The sequence below is a fragment of the Bactrocera latifrons genome, unplaced genomic scaffold (genome assembly GCF_001853355.1).
Source record: "Bactrocera latifrons isolate USDA-ARS-PBARC rearing strain unplaced genomic scaffold, ASM185335v1 scaffold_170, whole genome shotgun sequence".
NCBI classification, from domain to species: Eukaryota; Metazoa; Arthropoda; class Insecta; order Diptera; family Tephritidae; genus Bactrocera; species Bactrocera latifrons.
Genome location: NW_017535186.1, coordinates 410519 through 431090, shown reverse-complemented (window position 1 = coordinate 431090; position 20572 = coordinate 410519). Strand labels below are relative to the sequence as shown.

Genomic DNA, 20572 nt, shown 5'->3' with positions numbered 1-20572 from the left:
ACTTGCAATTTACTATATTTTCTGTGAGCATCAGTATAAACAATCGTGCTAACATTTATATGTGTATAGCTTATAGCCATAAATATTCCATGTGCATTGAGTTATGTGAGGGCCGAGTTGCATTTACCACTGGCCAAAAGAGGCGGTTAGCCAACAAACAATAGTGTGAAAGTAAAAACAAATAAGCGATAAGAACGAGCATAAAATTAATGAGGCCACAAGCTTCATTCGCATTTCGAAACATTTTGCGAAATAGCAAACTAAGCGTTATTGCATCTGAAAAATATTCAGTGGCCACATGGTGAAAACTGTTACGAAGTTAGGTTTAGAACATTGTAAAGCTCGCCACTTGGACACGTTAACAAGACTGTATGGTAAGGTTTCTTAGGCCAGTTTAATAATTACAATGTACAAGCCTAAGACTTTTCGATTTCACTGGCATTTCTTTTGCTTCAATGACGCGGCATTAATATGTTAGAAGTATATTAAATTCACTGACCTCAGGAAAGGCTTTGAGATATGAAGTATTTCCTTATTTCTGATCCTTAAAACAATATTTTTAATATTCATACATAAGGGAATACTTAATTTTCCGCACTAAAAAGCTTCATTTGTTCTTGTGTCTTTTACTAGTTTGAAGTAAGGCCTCTTTAATYTTGAGAAATATGAAAACACCCTTCACATAATCGGCTAGTTGGTATTGTGAACATGTCAAGTTTGTAAGTACCTTATTATGTATGTGTGTATATTTATGTTGCAGATATTGCGATCAAAACCACCAAATGAAATTTATGTAAATGAGTGAATATATACATATACCCGATTAAGTTTGCCCAGTAGTGCCCAGTAGGAAATGTATCGCATGTTTTAACTGCCAAAAATAAATTGAAATTTAAGGTCTAAAATCTGTAATGCAGTAGATTATGTAGGTGTTAAAGGTAAAAAAGAAAACCGAAGTTATAGTGTGTACTATCTATTGGCTATTTATTAGATATTAAATTTCTTTAGCTTAAATAGTAAGTAAATAATTTTCTTATATTTTTCACATTCTTACTAATGCCATATACCTTATTTTTCTTATATTTTTCACATTCTTACTAATGCCATATACCTTATTTCCTATGATTTGTTGTTCACTGAGCATAATATTGCTACGTGCACATATCGATGTATCTACTTTCTTGCCATTCATGTTAGACTACGGTAATAATATTTATTGTGTGTCAAAAWAAATGTTAAGTCGATTCAAAAATGGCCTAGTCAATTACACGAAATGAGGGTTTCCTAATACGCCGCTATTTGTCCATAGCACTTGTATTTTGACCATCTCTTTTGCAATAACGTTGTATCGAATAATGCATACCGATGTGTTTTCTTCTGAAATACACATACCAGTATACGAGTTTATGTTATGCATGTTGGCGTAACAGAGGGGTGCTCCGTGAGAAAAAAAAGCGAAAAAAAGCGAAAAAGGGCAGGAAAAACCAGAACATACCCTAATCAAAACCAGTGACCGAAAAAGCTCAACGAACAATTTTTTTACATTTGATTTCACGCATCGCGTACTTATGAATTGTTTCCTTTTTCATTTACGTGTCTTATTTGATATATGAACATGCATATATGAAAATATATATATATTTTTAAACTTAATATAATGGAATCTATCATATATGTATTATAAAATTAACATACAAATTATGCCTTATAGTTTGAGGAAGCAAATTTGATTTCGCAGTGCCTATGAATCTTTGCTGGAGGCGCTTAAAGATTACTCGCCCATCGTTAGCTCGTCTCGAATGCTCTCACACCCACTTACAAAATACATATGCATACATTTATCCGATGTGAGCACGTATTTAAGTAAATTGGGTTCGTAATAATTTAAAAGAACAACTTGAATAATTTAAAAGTGATATATAAATTATTGTTTAGYATGTATGCATAGGTTTTGTACTCTGTTGACATGTCATTTTGAGATTTTTATATGAATAAGCAAGCTTTCAAATTCATTTTACAATTAAGTTCAGTTGGGAATACCTTAACTTCCATGTAAATATTGACAGTTRCAAAGATACTATATATATTTTTCCCCCAAATGTTTAGGTCCGTTATCGTTTCGCGGTTGGGCGGCACTGGAAATACCCTTATGTGCAATGTGGTAACTTCACCGTGTGACATCAGTTTAACAAATTTGTATTAAGGGTGCAGTGAATTCGTACTGTTTGCCTACCAGAAGGTGCGACTCTGGCAGCGCGACTCCATCTAACAGCTAGCAGCAGTCAATGTATGCAAAACAAAACTTGAAAATTTCATAACCCCCGTAAACCGCCTGTTGTTGATGTTGGCCAATATAAAAAAAAGTAAGTTTGGGTGTAACTGAACATTTTATACTCACAAGGATATATGGAAAAAATATATTTTAATCAAAATTGAATGTATTGCATACATTTTGTGCAATCACAACAATAATGTGCACTATAATTAGAAAGAAATTTCTATTCTCTTCTGATCTTATTGAGATTTCATACGTTTTGACCGAGAGRTGCGTTAAAAAGTCAGTCGGAAATTCGATATTATTCATTTGAATATGTTTAAGGGAACTAAGGGAAATATTCACACTATTTTATACATTTTCGGTACAAGGACAGACTATCATCACCAAAATATTCTGCCGAATTTCAATACAAGAACTCAAAATTGACCGATAATAAAAATATTAGAAAACGCACTGGGGTCCAGATATTTGGTGTTTAGGTCCTTAAAAAGTTACAGCCCGATTTCAACAATAAAGACGAAACCTTGAGGAAACTTGATTGATTTGTATACTGGAAGTGAAATATTAAGATCGAATTTAAATTTTTTTAAAGGAAAATAGGCGTGGTTGTTGTCCGATTTCATCCATTTTAARAGAGTATGAAATGGTTTGATAACCTCATACATCAAATTTTATTGAAATTATTTGGGCAGTGCTACGCCCATTGTCCAATTTTTCAAGCTGCTCCTTTAAAGCTGTTTCCCACCATTTTGATTGTGAGATTTAACTCTAGTGTTGCATTTCATCGGTAAGTTAACGTAMTTTTAGTAGTTTTCAAAGTAACCGTTATATGGGGAATGGGCGTGGTTAGTAATGTGATTTTACCTAATTTTGTAGTTGCAAAAAACGTTTTTTCAGCAAGTGAGGCTTAAAACAGCTTTAGCGATTTGAGAGATAGACAGGAAGTGTCCCTTGTTACTGCGATCCTGTCTAACAAAGTACAGTTATGTTTCTTAATTTAGAGCTTAGTTAATAGCGTTTTGTGGGCGTGGTAGTACTTCGACTGTTCCGATCTTGGGGCCCAAGAAAGATTGGTTTTGATGCAARCAACTGTAAAGTGAACAAAACTATTATGTTTTACTCTGAAGAAACATGTTGCGAATTCAACTAATTTATCGTCGGGTTGGATCCCTAATTAATTTGTTTTTAATACATTTCATATGTAGTTCTTCAAAAGCTCAAAAATTTAATATCACTTTAGTATAAGATTTCACTAGAGATAGAAAGCCGTAAAAAAACAAACCAAGTCAAAACGCTTCGTTGACATTTGGGGACAATGACCCGGGGTAAATACGCCAAGTCCAAAACCTTGTTAAGATTAGCCAAGTGAACAACCTTTAGGGGTCTTTGACCCCTTTGTTTACTTTTTGTAGGGTAAATACACATTTGTTTACCAATCAATAACCCTTTTRTTTACGATTTGCGGGGTCACTGACCCCTTTATTTATATTTTATGAAGTCAAGAACCGTAACCGAACATTCCTTACTGTTGCAACTTGTAAGAATCAATAATTAAAGTGTTGCGGTAGAATTGAGAATTAATTATTCGACGAAATCGTGAACGAATTATAAACATATTTAATATTTTATAAAGTTAAATTATATGTCATCGGCTCAATTAGTTTTATAACTAAGTTTTATTTCCTGTCAGTTAAAATCATCCTCAACTGAGATATATCTGACATTAGGGATATGAGTTTAAGATCAAGGTCTAAAACATTAGTATGATAAAGGTGGTTAGAATAAYGGAAACTACTGTTTGAAGTAGAATATAATTTCACATACACTTCGGTCTTACATATTTACCGATATATAATATAAGCTATAAAGTCAACYGATAGTTGAAAATCTTACCCTTGACCAATTTTATCTATTTTTTCCATTACTACATATTCTGATCAGGAACAGATGATCTCTAAATTTCATACCGGTGCCCCTATCCCATAAGCGATGAAGAAAATAGGAGATAGCTTTCTCTACTATACTAGGACGTCGCGGTTATAAATCGTGAAATTGTATAGGTGTTTGTGAAAGAATAATGTATTACCGCTGAATATGTAACTACGGTGGTAAAAATAAGGTATAGAACTCGGTTATAATAATGGTAGTAGGTAAAGCTTATTATCAATGGAAGGAATTATTGCTGGAAGTCTTTCTTAGTTGAAAATAATACTTTTTAATTCGATGTTCGTAAATTTTGGGGCCACAATTTCTCTTTATTTTTTCCACAATTTACTATCAGATTTCAAGAAAGTTTTATAGATCGTAATAATTCCATATATTCATTTATGTTTGGAGTAGCTGTCCGCGCAAAGTAATACTGAAGGAGAATTCGGGCCGATGCCGTTGGAGAAATGATGATGAAATGAATAATGAAAAATTTAATTGGAAAAAGACACAGTGTTATTTTGCGTTTCAAATTCAAATTGGTGACGCAGTTAAATGACTAATGATAAAGAAAAGTCAAGTCATATTTCATAAGGAAGTCAGTTCATATTCAAAAAGTAAGATATCTAAAGAAACGTATATTTATACATACCCCGTCCATTTGAATTTAACTTTTCCTTAGACTTAATTTTGATTCAACTTGAGCATTGTTACAAATTTCCTTATAAATTTGCATTAAGTTTGTCGCCTACGTCTGCTGTTACAACAACTCCAAAGTTATCAAGTCAACTTTCTTAGCCTTACTAAGTATTAAGCAATACACAAAAGCTAGGCGAACTCGTTCTCTCGCCACTTCGACCTCGAGATGACACCATGTTTTTCGTGGTGGGGGAATACGCTGCATAATGAAAACATTAGTCGTTACGCTCATGAAATTAGCCCAGGATGTGAATAATTCATAAAGATGTAATTGATGTTGCCCTTGTTGTTGTGTTTTGATCTTGTTGTTGGTGGTTTTATACTTATCCTTCTGTCATTGTATCCACCTGTCAAGCAACTCAAGATTTCGACAATACGCGCGAGCTACAACTTCCTTTGTTCGCAACCAAGCAGTACTTACTTACAATCCTTTCACACATGGCTCTTTTGAGGTCCTTCAGACCTTCAGGACRGTGGACTATTGTTGTTGTGACTTAATTTGCTGCATTTTAAGAGCTTTTGGGTTAGAATGGCCCCGTTGCGTCCCCCAATACATTGCCTTTACTGCTACTGTTACTGCTTCGGTGGTGTTCTCGTTGAGTAAACACAACACTATTTAAATTTTAAACAAAACCAACAACACTTGTGTGATACATGCACAATGAATATTGGGGGTATTGCGCCAACAGACAAATTTCTGTGAGAGTTCAGTTGTTTTCGTATAACATTTATAGGTGTATTCATACTTACAACGGTTACGTGTGTTTAAATGGGGTGTTGTTGCATGTGTGTGTTTTTTAGGCTTCTTTTTTAATATTTTTGTTTTAATTACTCACTTTGTTGTTTTGGTTACCTTACAAGGTAAGACATTTTATCTTGGGTAGGTTGTGCAAACARCATTAAAGTTAACCCTCGGCAGATGTTAGTGTGTGTGTGTGTGTGGGGGGGGAGAAAGATATTGTACAAATAATTATTTTGGCTTATTAACAAAGTTCGGATCCCAATAAGGAAGGTTTAAAGTAATTCAAGACTTAAGTCTTAAATAACAGTTGCAGAGGATTACATTTTAAAACGCAGGCRATGCTTTCGTAGGCCGTAAAACAAATAAATATGATAGCTATTATTGTTATTTTTATGGAGAAGGCTAATTTGTATGCTTGTGACTTTTTAACTTATATTCAAATATAAAATTAACCTTAAAGAAATCTATTTTAATGTGGCTGTTTGAGTGTAAAGTAATATTGCTTGGATTTTCCTACCACATATACCATATTACTTTATAGTAAAATATTGCTCAAGTTCAAAAACGCACCTTTGAAAAATAAATGTTCCGTTTTAAAGAAAAACTAGTTTAAACTGTATTCAATTAAGCATCGAATGGTCAGAGCTCTGATTAAAGACTTTTAACCTCCAACAGTGAGCAGAACTTTACACACTCAGATATGTGTAGGTATATAATRTGGTGCATAGAAGCATTTATCTTCACATATTTGCAAACGTGTACATCATAACATCACAAGGGGCTATATTTAATTGACTTCCTACACGAGTTTTCACTTAATGTTGACATTGGTAAGTCACGCATTTAGTACAAAACCAAAAACAGCAATGGTGGCACGCAAATGGAGTTCGCCGCTCGTCATATGAGCGAATTAGAATTAAAATTTGTGTGCTTTTGTGGACATAGCCCAAACATTATGCAACTTACACTTAAACACACATACTGAACGTCGTAGGCAGTCGTGAGGAGTGAATTGTGTAAAACAGCTTGTTGCTGAAGATACAAGACCATCAACTGCAGTGATATTTCGTGATAATTTATATAAGATGCCATTTTTTACTCGTTTGTGGTAAACACAAAATATTTTTTTTTGCTGCTTTGAAACAGAAGTCTTAATAGTTTATAGATGTTTTGCTCGTCTACTGGTTTATGTATGAGTAATTTTTATTCAATTTGTACATTTACTATTTATTTTTACTGTTCTTTGAACACACCTCCTTTATTCGATCTAGAAAAGACAGTAATTTCCTTTACTGATCCCAGATGTTATAGCGATTACTTCCATTTAGAATTACTGGCGCGCACTTTGCTTTGCAAATGGAATCCAATCCTCGAGATCTTCAGAGAAGCAATGATTTCATTAAGCATCTTAACTCTCCCTTCTTCGTAGTAATGATCTCTGCTCTGGAACTTTGAGTATGCACTTTTGAGGAAACAACTTTCGTTCAGCCACTACTAAACCAACAGTTCTATTCAATGATTCCCGTTACTATTTTTTGATAAGGGTAAACAGTTTTCTGACTTTTAACCCTAATTTTGAAGTTTTTCAAAGCTCAAAATACTCTTGCAACTATTGCTGAAAGTGAAAGGATACCATTATGAATTTGCTCTATAATTATTGAATATTTTTAATGCAAACGAAAACGGACCAAAATATTTTAAAAGTTTTTCGATTTTAGTTGGTTTAAAGCTAGAAATTCCTTTTTCTTAATAACAAACTTTGCAGGTGCACTAAATAATTAGTAGGAAACACGAAACTTTTAATGCTTTGACTTAAAAATGCTTTTAACGGAAAATTGGCAAAGGTTTCGCTTGAGTTCACAAAAGCGAATCACAAAGACCCATTTGCCACTAGACAAACTACAAGACCCAGTGTCATTGTGTTATTTTCGAATCCGTGACATACGAACTGTGGCCATTGTTAGTGCTTAAAACTGAGTACACAAACAATTGAAAAGGAAAATAGTTTCGTTGCGCAGTTTTGGATATTATCCAAAATGTATAACCTGCAGAGGACCCAACTCCGTGCACTCATAAAAATTTACTCCACGAAAAAGAGTGAACGTAAGGCAACACAACATGTACGAGTATGTATAGTATGCATGTAGGCAGAAGTATAACTGAATATACCCGGTAAGAAAATATTTAGAGCCACACCATCTGAATATTTTAACGAAAGCCAGCTTCTGGTTCTAAATAGGATCAGCTGTAAAGTGATTCACTTTAAMACATAAATAATAATAAGTGGGCTTATAAAATGTATATGTAAAGCAAGAAAATGTTTACAAGAAAAATAAAATTAGTTAGTAATTAATTGGCAATATGTTCAAGAGTCAAAAGCTTAAATAATTCGAACTTTTAGTTAGGTTAGCGGRACTGTTTAAGCTAATGTTTAACCGAAGAGTCAGATAAAACCAGACYTACATAAATGTTAACAACTGAAGTGTTATAAGACATTGAAGTGAATTACTATTTTTATCCYCGTTTTTCGGTAACATACATATGTATTTTTCCTACTGGGTCAATACAAACGCTTGCACGCAAAATCATATTCACAATTAACTAAACTCAAGAACGTTGAATAAATACATTTGTTTGTTTATATATGCGCTGATCTGTTTGTTAGTGTATTTGTCATGATTTTAAAGCCACTTAAGCCTTGGATGGTAAAGTGACTATGTAAATAAATCTTTTTCTTTGCCTTTTATGGACTGTGTCCATTTTGTCAAAGTGATTATGTGCATACAAACAAACATACATTTTTATTTTAAATGGAGCATAATGTTTGTAACTTGATATTTTATAGAAATCGCCGAGTATTTGCTATAAGGTTGTCTTTTGTCTGCTAATTGTTTATCGTAGAATAAGAATGTTTTAAGTGATATACTTATGCAGTAYAGCATACGCCTTAGGCGAGGAGGTGATGCATGAGTGCAAGGCCGGATGCTGAAATCGTCAATGGGACATAAGCTACAAATGTACATTTTATGACAGTTAAGTAAATTTTGTTTCTCCCAGTAAATGTCTGATATTGAGACATTAAGAATAATTTYATAACAATCTGTCACGCTACTGTTATTTTGTAGGGAAGAATTCTAAACACGATCTCAAACATGCTATCCGAATCCATAATAATTTTTCTCCTAACCAGGTCCAAMTTTTTCTATACCCCAATTTGTGCGTGCTTGGAAGCTGTGTGTTTATAACCCGAATAGTTTGTCTGACAATTTTTACCACGAAAAAAAAATTGAACAACTTGTTTGCTGGAAAGAATGCGTTCTACAGGAATCAATGCTACGGGACCGTAGTAAATATTGTAGAACTTTATCACGAAGACAAGTATTTGAGTGACATAAAGCATTCAGATTTTGGATTGATCAACATGTTTTCGTTGGAGTTTTGGCTTTGAAGCGTGTTAATGCTAGAACCGTACCAAAAGACCTAAATCTTTGGCAAAAAGGACAACGAGTAGAGATTGCAAAAGAGATGCTTGCCAACGTATCTGAGGACCTTCAATTCTTCAAAAGCATCAATACTGGTAACGAGGCAAGGGTTTATGAATACTGTTGAACTGTTCACYATCYCACAATCTAGCGAATGGCGCTCCAAAAATGAGCCAAAACCGAAAAATCGAAATTTACTAAAGGTATCGATGACCATTCCAGCCGAATCTTATAATAAGTGTATGGAACATTTTATTAAGCATTGGCATGATTGTATTGGCTTAGGATGCAATAATAATAATATTTATTTTTATTAAAATACGTGAAAATGTAGTGAAACTTGATCGTATCARTCAACTTGTTTCGGGAAAATATCGGTAATATTGAAAGATTTATWCTTTAACGGTGTAATTTTTGTCTAGTGTTTGTATTAAGAAGAAAACAAACGTAAAATTAATAATTATTTTAACGARAGTCATATCTCAGCAATTTAAGCAAAGCCACAAAAGGCGAATGATTTATTCAATATTTAGTCATTATGTATAATCGTTATGAATACAATTTGTAAGTACCACCACCTTGGCAACAAATTCGAGTATCTGTCATCTAAGCGTCAAATCCCTTTTATCTCATGCATTTATTCGTCTAAACTGGCAATCAATAAACTACCCAACTGTTAAAACTTTACCAAAAATATTTTATTAATTCTCATACACATACACATGCACATGCATTTGGGTTTGTGTGACGGCGCATCTTCTATTTACCACACGCAAACGAGCAAGAAAATTGCCGATTAATTTGCATTTTATTTACTTTGTCACTTTGGCAGCAGCAAAGCTACAAAGTGATTGAAAAATTTGCATCGCAAAGCAAAACCTAAAAGGACTAGTGGATGAAGCGTTCCCTTATTGCTCGTATTTCCACACCGGTTTCTCTCTTTGCCGTCGGTTGGTTATTCCTTGGTGGTCACATTTAAAGTGTAATCGTTCGTTCGTTTCAGTTTCTCGTTTTGGTTTTCGTAAATTTTGACCCATCTTCAAACAAAGTAAAGCCAAATTCATGTGCATACTCATTGTTTTAGCCAGTGTTCACCCCTTGATGTGAAATGTATGATGGCTTAGAAATTTTACTTTAACTGGAACGGTTTAATATAGCATATTCAATTGCTTAACTTACAGGATTTTTTTAAATGAACTTATATTAGCACTGGCCCATAAAATGTGGACTGAAATTGTCTTACATGTTAATTAGTTTTTGCATCGAGCAGACATAACGGAAGCAGATATGTTACGAACTTTGAAAATATGAAAAGTTTGGGCAAGTAAAGGTCATCTGAGCAACTGGTCCTCTAATTTCATTAAATTTTATAAATAATTTTTATGTCACTTATCTAGTTTCTTACGGACATTAACCATTAAAAAGGCTTTGTGGACGCTGTACTCCGGAAATAATTAGAAATATGTCTCTTAAAATCGCGCCGCAGCTAGAATGGTATTTTTAACACAGAACACAACAATTTGTAGTTACGCACGAGACGCACCCTGCTCTGATAGTCGGAGATCAATCATTTGACGTTGATAATTTCAAACGTTCCTATCTATCTACTAAGCCATTAGTCAACTTATATCAACATATACATACATACTATGTACATATGTATATGCTATGCACGAGTATGCATGCGTATACCCCCACAAGTTTGCACTAATGTACGTTCTTTAACGATTTGCATACCCATACATACATTTTAWGCCGGAGTATATCCAGTAGCGGAGATTCGGTAGCGCCAAATGTGGCAAAGTAACAAAGTGAGAGGGTCTAGAGAATTTTCACAAGTACGCTACAAATTTACGGAGTTTCAACTACCTGAAGCACAAATGTTAAATCACAAAAAGTGCTAGTCAATAAGGCGTATCTAATGTTGCCCAACTTTACAATTCAACGGCAGCGTAGATGCGCACCAACAAAACTCGAATGAAGTTTAAGTTCAACCGAAATGCTAATGCTGCTGTTCCGATTTGTTGAAGGTAGTTGCTGTGTGTTTGGGACTGTATACATACTCCCAAATATGTATTTGCATACATATATGTACATACTTACATAGAGTGTAAAGTAATGGTGGGGTCTTGCACTGGGGGCAGCGGAAGGGCAGAGAATGAAGTGATGTTTCAGTTTTGCAAAAATTGCAACTAATGCTGAGCGGCTCTTGAAAAACATAATGGGAACTTTAAATTGCATTTCCCTTTCGGAGCCGAGTAGTGTTTTTTGCTGCATTGAGATTGCTACTGTGCACTTATGTACATACATGTGTGTGTGTGGTTTTTCAAGTATTTTCAGTAAACAAAGCATTTTTATATCGTTTGCTTTCAATGAGCGAGTTGGTCTGTATTTTTTCGTTCCTTAATTGTGGCCCTTGGAGTCATTCGCGTTTTTAGTAGAACGAATTTAAATTTATTAGTTGAGCAATGTGTTTTTACGTAGATGTATGGGTGAGAAGCGTATAATATTTAAAATTGTGGAATAAATAGTATTTTCAAAACAATAACAATAAATAACTCGATTAGCGTTAATTTTCATTTAYCAAACGTTTCCAAAATAATTATTTTGTTCTTGATGTACTCTAGTGGAAGTAGATTGAGCGCCGGAATGCCATATGGATGTTGATTTAAGATTCCACTTTGCCAACCTCATGCTATAAGGTTTGATTTTGCAAAATTGTAAAAGTTCATTTCTTAGTGAGATTGGTATAACTCCCTCAAAGTTAATTTTGATTACATCATCCTCTTCTTTCATCTCACCAATATGCAGCGGATATCAAAACTTTAATTTTACATATTGACAAAGCGTTACCATTTGAASTTGAATGCTAAAGACAAGAGTGATTTTTCCAAGATAATATATTTCTCATGATTCCGTAAGGATGAACATATTTCATAACAGGAGATTATAACTCTAAGAAAGGTATTRCGGTGTCAAAAATTGTATAGTCGTTGCTGTTGTTGTTGTTTTAAGGGATTATGTAGTTCTCGTTGGGGTGTTGAGGGTTATCTAAGTTGACGTCATATAAAGAGAAGCCCAGGAAACGTGCTGTGTGGATKGGGTCGGACCAAAGGGAAAAGCGTTTCAGATGAGTGGTGTTGGCGGCGCATGCAAAGAGGTGACCAGTGTCAGGCGGAGACTTATTGCACGCAGGACATATATTGGATATGTCGGGATCTATTTTGGACAAGTAGGTGTTTAACTTGCTACAATATCCAGAATGCAGCTYCGCAAGGGTCACTCGCGTTTCTCRCGGCAACTCGAGCTCTTCGTCTGCAATGATTTGACTCCAAGAACGCCATTCACTGGAAGGGAGTCAGTGAGGTGTTGATGGCTCCATTGTGAATGGCGGTCAGTACCTGTCGGAAGTTAGTTGCATCCGAAGTCCGGTCGGCGTATTGTTCGATGTCGTCAACGTAATCGAGGAAAGACCTATTGATGCTCCTAGGAGGCGGTTTCTCTCCAAGCATGTGGTTGCAGGGGTGTTTTCTACGAAAGCATCTCAGCAGGAACTGCTTGGAGAGGATTTAATTGTGYTCCTTAACTGAGAGCAWAAGCATCTCACTATGTAGATGTTCAATGGGAGACAGGATTGTCGTGGTCCGCAGTGCAGTGTTCGGCAGGTCCGTAGCTTCTTCATCTGCATTCCATTGCATCCAGGCGACCATATTGGTGCTGCGTAGTTGAAGACCGTTTAGTGTAACGTATTGCTTTRCACAATTTTTGACACATCATTTCATGCATTTTCTAATTAAAGAAAGTAATATTGGTCTTTCCGTTTCATTTATAAGCTCCTKAAATCTACGTGAAATTCCTCGCAAAAATTTCAAAAATCCAAATTATAAATAATTATCTATACATTAATTTATTTTCACATAAAAACAATTTCTTTATGAACTTATAACTAAATTATATTCAAATATTCGTGTAATAAATAAAATTTTACAAAYTAAATTAGGCGTTATAAAAATACTTTTTTTCTTAGGGTATATCACTTAAGGTCCTTTGAGCGGTGGTTCCGTAAAACCTTCATTCTTTGAAGCGCAACGCACATCGTATGGTTCATTTGGAAGTACATCACTACTTAGTTCAATTAATTTGTCTAAGGGGCATTGAAAATCACAGCCTGGTACTGTCAGCTTCTCTAATGGCGCTTTGGCATGACTTCGGAAGTAAACCTAAAATCACAAAGAGCGCATTGAAGTCGATTCTGCAGTTCAATTTTCAATTATACTATAAAGTATGTGTAATAACTCACCTCTACATAATACTCTCCGGTAARCTTATTCTTGTGCAATTCAAAAATAGTCATAACCGAGTAACGTGGCAACTGKCGCTTCCAAATTTTTAAGCTAGACAGAATGTTGACCACTGTCGTGTCATGTCCTGTGTAAATAAACATTTTTCGAGCCTCTGGCTTCAGTTTGCCAACGCGTTTTTCCTGCATTTCTTTAAACATTTTCTGCAAAAATGGTCCAGCCTTTATCTTTTGCATCTCTGGCGTATAAACGTTATAAATGTAGCTTTGATCGGTAAGGAACTGCATTTGTTGAGGGAAGTAACTCTTCGTCCAATCAGGAAGTTTTAGACCAAATTCTTGCTGTATAAAAAAGTTTTATAATAAGTATTTCTTTTATTATTTTATGGGGGACTGAATAACTACCTCTGATAAAAGTGTTAGGTAAAGCGATTGAACGTCTTCCGGTTGCGTTAAATTCATGCCGGTTAAGAGTGACAACTCGCTCAACATGCTGAGGTATGGTTCAATTTCCGCTTTCACATTTGGCAACTCTAAAACTTCACCTAAAGCCTCAAAATAACGCGGACAAGGTGTGCGCACCAACAGTAACTGTAAAAATATATACAAAAATAATTAAAAATTTCATATTTTGCAAAATCGATTGCTATTGGCACATTTAGATGTTAAAATCTTCACTTACCGAATCCTCATTGAGTGGCTGCGAAAATACCGGCACCGGCTGCCAATTATATTTCGGATGCCATTCCATGGGCGTATCTTTTGGGGGGAACAAACTCGCCAAGACCGTCTGCAGCGTCATGTGGGTGCGTGCAACACCCGTTGCTTGAGCGTGTGMMACCTGAAAAAAGAAAAAGAAAACAATAACAAATACATATCGTAACATAAATATTAGTTCAATCACGCTACAATCGTAGCAACCGAATTGCTAATAAAATGCATCCAAACATTTTCCGCCCAGCGCTTGACCGGAATGGAGGGCGCATTACATTGATTTTCGATGCTCCATTACTACCACACTGCGACATTCCGTTTCCGGTGTCAAGCGCTGTGCTGCCCTGCACTTACGTCTGGCGTATAGTATGGCGACATGAAGTCTGCGTAACGCTTGCGCAGCCACGTTCCAATGCCAAATAGCTCACGCTTGCCGTTCTGCATAAGGGGCAGGTTGTTCAAGTCCGTTTTTGTGAATAATGATTTCCGTCAAATGAATTTTGATACCATATGTAACATATGTACGTGGAAGGAATATAAATAAAAAGTTTGTTAGTAAAAATATAAGTCGAAAGAATAAATACAAAATAACTAAAATATATTATAAAAGTATACGAAAATAAATTAAATCCTCATAATTTGCTTGTAGTTATTATCAATGTAAAAATTACATATAAGCTATTTCTGCTTTGGCTATGACTTACATTGGTTATGTGCCCCCATCCGAAAGGAGAGAATGTTTGGTTAATGTGTGGATCATTTGGATATGTGTCTGCGGGTGTTCGTGGTCCATGTCGGAAAACCTAGAATAATAAATGATAATCGTAAATCGGACAATATATATATAAACAAATGTATATGAATCGATTTAGCCATGCCGGTCTGTCCGTCTGTTTATTTGTATACACGACTTTGAACTGAAATTTTGAACACGTCCTTTTCTCCCCAGAAAACTGCTCATTTGCCAGTACCGCCATTATCGGCTTACTCATCCCTATAATTGTCATAAGAATACAGCGATTAATATCAAGTCTTTGCATGGATAACTTTATTATTTGGCAAGCTTCCTTCACACTTTGCAAAATATGAAAACCGACTGGGTGTTAATTATATGTGAAGTAATCACGGTGCTTGCTTGTGCTCGCAATTAAAGAGTTAAGGGCATCGATAAGAACCGAGACATATGCGACGCGCGCTTTGAATAAACATGGTATAAAAAGTGAAAATTTTACACAATGATTACATAAAAATGCGAGGGTAACATAACTCAAGGACAACGACATTATTGTATTCAACTTTTCATTGGCCTGAAAACATTAAATTTTAATGCAAATCAAAGCGTCTTTAAATCAAAGTAGGCAATTTGGGATAAAACGATTTTGCGTATTGAAGAAGCTCAAAAGTGTTTTAACTAAATCTTTCAGGATTTAGTTAAATCAAGGACACTATTTAAAAAATTTAAGTTTTTAACATGTAAGGGAAATTTTGCAAAAATTATTCAAAACCAAATACAGATTTATCATTATGAACTGTAGGTAGTGTGTTTCAGTTTTTGTGTTGGTAGCTACTGAAAAAAAAAAAAAAATGTTGTTGACCTGTTTGATAACTACAATATGTGCTACACACCAAAAATATTGCCACTCGACTGGTAATGGAAGAATCTCTGTCTGCATTTTTGTGGAACCGTGGAAAACCGCTAATGAATCCCTGCTGTTCGAAAGAAGTTTTCAATTAAAAGAATTCGCCATTTATTAGTTAAAATCTTGTCGTACTCTTCAAAGCGATGGGTTATCCACGTCCCTGTATTTATTTCATTATACTCAAGGTGCCATGGTATATATGAGTTCATTTCACATTGTGAATATATATTTCATATTAACACTTTATTAGAATTACTAATATAAAATATAATATTATTGAGTGCATATATTTGAAAAAAAAAATCCGCCTTAAAATGTAGTTTTTATTAAATGCAAATCAGCCGATCACTTTTCACAAAAATGACCGCAGTTAAAACACGTCCAATATCACTTTAACTGTCAATCCGCTTATATTGATGACTTATAAAACCAATATTATAAGTAAACACGAGCTAATTACATGCACACCCATAAATGCACTTCCCTCACATAAAAMACTATCACTTATCACTTTATTGATGTAATTAAAACAAAACTGTCATAGAGCAGTTTCAAGTGCGACTTTGTCATGTGCTGGAGTATTGCACCGAGCCAAACGTGCGTAGTATTTGTATATGTTTGTTTGTAAGCAGATTTGCGCGTTTACCGTATTATCAACTCACCACATGTAGTAATTCTAAAGTATCAGCATCGGCTTTGTCTTCGGACACGAATGAAAGAACGTTTGAATTGAGCAAACATAACAATAAAAGCACCACCGCCACCGCTGCGCCGGCCATAGCTAGACGATGTTTATTAGAGAAATGTGTGCGCGACATTTCAGATTTTACTTTTATACGAAAATTTCAAATATTCTATATTATTTTTTATCAATATTGCTTGTTTTTAAATATTATCACTGTAGTATATGTAGCTTTTTCAAAATTACTTGTCTTTAGCCTGCATCTACATATGTTTGTATGTATGTATGATGGTGTGTATGTGTGAGAGATATAGGTGTGCGGCTTAACATACGTACATACATATGTACATACATTCTAATCGTGTGAGTACTGTGCTTATTCCATATTCTAATGTAATGTTAAAACCTAAAATAGAAAGAAAAATGATAATTATTAACACAGTTGGTCTGAGTCGCTGCTGAAWTACACTACCCTTTCATTTAGTTCGATAGACAGTTTTTTTTTAACTGTAATTTTTTTATTTTGTATTAAACACAATAATTAATGATTTGTGGTAGCAGCGACTTCAATTACTGTTTAAAATTTATTTTTGCCCCAAATAATCTTCAAAAGAATTGGTTAAACCTCAAACTCAGCTTTAAACTTCATTTATGTATGGATATGTATGTAGGGTTAACTGTAAAATGATTAAAAATTATATTTGCTAAACTGAACAATTCATCTTTATCATCTTTACAATTTGAAGTGATTCAACAATGCGGATTAAAATATTATAGATGCAGTTAATTGTACTGCTTGTAATTATGATTATCAAATAATTTGCTGATTTACATTATATTCACACACTTACATATATAATTACTATCGATGAGCTTATACTTCCGAAAGGTGTACGTAAAATAAATGAATAAATAAGTATTATGCGATACTATATTACAATGTGGAATGTAATATTTTATTTAAATAAAATCAAAATTTTTTGTATGTTGATGTTTCCTCCTTATAACGTGAAACAATAATAAGAAGACAAGAATATAATATGACTATTGTGAAAGCGTAAAACATTCAGAATGTTGAATCACACATCATTTCGGACAAAGCTTTTTACAGTGTACTGCAATTTTACTGTCAAAGCTGTTCCAAGTTCTTCTAAAAATCCTAGCCATAAGAATYCAAGCAAATTTCAATATTAACCTTTAATTTCCTACCTCAGTGGTCCTTTTGGTCTGCTTTAAAATATGTAAAAATAGCAAACTGTAAAGCTATATAAAATTAAAAATGTTTTCAGATTAATTCTTACTAGCATCCTTATTTTTTTTTCTTTACCAGCCTGTAATTTTTAACACAGATTGCAGTACAAATTGTTTTATGAAATTTCGAGTAGCTATCAAACAAATTGAGGTTACTTTGAGTTAAAATGAAAATATTCTTAATTGACTATATAGAGACGTTTTGAAGATTATCACATTTCAAATTTTGTTTGGTACTTAAATTTCAGGTTATATACTTTAACAATCAAGCAAGCTTAGCCGCTGCAACAGCTCAATCACTACCTTCACTTTCCCATTCCCAAACTTTCACCAAAGCTTTATAATTTTTGGAAATCTACTTCATAAGCGGAACGCGTGCGCCTACTGTAGAGTGCCGACCAGACTGTTAGTGTATGCATTAACGGTAATTAAAATTATAACAGGTTCACCAAAATTTCTGTTTGACGTAAGGTGAGAGCTATTAAGTGTTAAAATTTTTTACAAACACACAATATAAACATTCATATGGATATATGTGTAATATGTTTGTCAAAATGTATAAGGCGTACTCTGATTAGCTAAACGTTTAATTAACATTCTTAATCATCACAGCAAATTATAACAATCGCGTATTTCTTCAAAACTGGCACATAGCACATTTAGTTTATAGGTACACAGTTGTTTACTTTAATACATTTTATCTGCAATTATATATAGTACATACATATGTAYGTAGGGCGCAAGCACTATGACACTTATCAGACACCTGGATGTTGTTCCCATTGATTCTCTAGCATTTTTTGTTTCAATATTTTTTTTTGCACAATTAAAACACACACAATAAAGAGACTACAGAATAAAAGAAATTAAAACACATTGGCGATAATAAAGGAAATTCCGCAAAATGACAGTTAGTTAGTCCAACGCGCAGCGTTTGGCAGTCGAGCGGCCGATCCGTGTACTCCGGTGTGGAATAACTGGCAGTGGATAAGTTAGATAGCATACGCAAATGCAGTCACTTGTTATCTTCGCGTCGATTTTACTGTTCTCTCATTATGATCTATTACATGTATGTATGTATAGGTATGTTTGTAAAGGCGAGTACCTATTGTATTCGAGTTAAACTCTCCGCTCAACGTAATAATTTATTTATTTTGTTTAATTTGATTGTTGTTACTGTTGTTACTGTTTTTACTGTTGTTATTGCTGTTTCGTGTACCTTTTTTCGCCAGCTCAATTGCATTCGAGCAAATTGAAAAGCACGAGTAGGTTTCACTTTGCCCTTCAACTCTAAATTACACCTTTGTAAGTCGATTTATATTCACGTATTTATTTATTGTACGAGTATATATACATATGTAKGGCATGTATGTACGTCAAGCSGTTGGTTGTTTGTATAAATTTATATTTTTTCGAATATTATGCGGGTGTCTAAGCGCCTACACATGACGTACACCATATGCACAGCACTAATTTGAACTTAATATAAGGCAAAAATTACTGCCTCGCTCCCATTTAAGTAAAAAAATTCCCAATTTCATACCGCAAAATTAGCCCACGGTCGCTGTCTACTCATACGAAGGAACTTTTGATGCAAGGAACATCGCGAAAGCGGCAGCTGTGTACTTACAGGCGTATACTCGTACATATGTATGTACTAATGTGCATATGTGTTCTCAGTAAAAAGGCCCCTGCTCGCAGGTAGACAGGTAATGAAGTTATTTATACGTCTTTTTAACATTTAAACAATAAGACCATTTTGTCAATAAAACAATAATTAATTGCATTTTATTTTAGGTAGACTGTTAAAAGATTGCAGGCAGTTTTAATGAGTTATCGTTAGGAATCCGGAGGGAAGTGGCTATTATTCGGTGTTTGAAAGAGACTGCGATTGCAGCTCCGAAATTCTTCCGTTTCCTTAATCAAGTGCAATGTATCGTAATAAATTATGTATACATACGGATGCTTCCATGACTCGGCATGTGATATAACGGCATTAAAAATATTGGAAAATGTTATGTAATTCACGTTTGGTGCTTTTGTGCAATTTCAAGTAAGATTGAAGGAAATACTCTTAACTATAAATTGCGTTGCGAATCGTATATGAGTAAGCCATTCATTGCATACGAAAATTTTAGTTGTATTTCAAAAGCAGAAATTAAACTRCAGAAATGTGTGATTTAAGATTATTAATAAGCTTTTATTTCTTTGACGGTAGTATAGCCAATGTTGGATTGACAAAAAAATTATTATAATCTTAACTGCTGTTCGTAGTTTCAAAAAAAAAAAAAAAGAAAATCGTGCAGTAGTAAATTAAATATATCGAAAGTCTGAGATAGACTTAAAAAATTCTTCCAGTTAGTCCAAAATCAGGCTTCTCCAATATCCTTCAYCGTTACAAATAAATCTAAATAATAACCGAATTCCATTCGTATCCAAGCTTTTCTACTTCTTCTTATAAAACTCCTGGGTTCTATCCTTCCAGTTTTCAGCACTGGTTTTCAAATAACACATAAAGAAATGTTCACAAGTTTTTGAAAAAACTTAAAACGAAAAATCTCTGAGGTCTACTGTAATGATATATARTCACTAATAAGAGCAACAATTTTCGGCGAAGCGCTTTTAAATACTCACAAACACATAAGCACTTAAAGAACAGTTACGCTTGCTGTTGTACATATAAGYTTGATTTATTAATGTGTGATTTCTGAGAATAAAACATAGTTGGTCTTAGTCTGCTTGAACAGCACGAGACTTGCACGACTAAGCTCTGCTGTTCTTGCTAGTCAAATCAAAGAGGAGAGAAGATAAGCGTACGTTGAGATTTGGCTTATATGAAAGGCGCCAATATTTGCAAT

General features: G+C 34.3%; 1 protein-coding gene and 2 long non-coding RNA genes across 3 annotated transcripts; 1 reads left to right on the top strand and 2 right to left on the bottom strand.

The window, feature by feature from the left end:
- The first annotated feature begins 1981 nt into the window (after positions 1–1981).
- LOC108966869 lies at positions 1982–19903 on the top strand. The gene is made up of 5 exons (XR_001993220.1): positions 1982–2052; positions 2107–2363; positions 17963–18185; positions 19269–19423; positions 19512–19903. It is a non-coding gene; the product is annotated as an uncharacterized LOC108966869 (long non-coding RNA).
- Positions 13087–16685, bottom strand: LOC108966867 (venom acid phosphatase Acph-1-like). The gene is made up of 7 exons (XM_018929999.1): positions 16444–16685; positions 14846–14944; positions 14496–14579; positions 14110–14268; positions 13833–14018; positions 13428–13769; positions 13087–13347 (listed from the first exon to the last, which is right to left on the bottom strand). Exons 1-7 carry the CDS (start codon positions 16597–16599, stop codon positions 13165–13167), a joined length of 1209 nt encoding a protein of 402 aa, XP_018785544.1. The 5' UTR covers positions 16600–16685; the 3' UTR covers positions 13087–13164.
- On the bottom strand, positions 16695–18810 carry LOC108966868. The gene is made up of 3 exons (XR_001993219.1): positions 18018–18810; positions 16936–17140; positions 16695–16869 (listed from the first exon to the last, which is right to left on the bottom strand). It is a non-coding gene; the product is annotated as an uncharacterized LOC108966868 (long non-coding RNA).
- Positions 19904–20572: the final 669 nt, after the last annotated feature.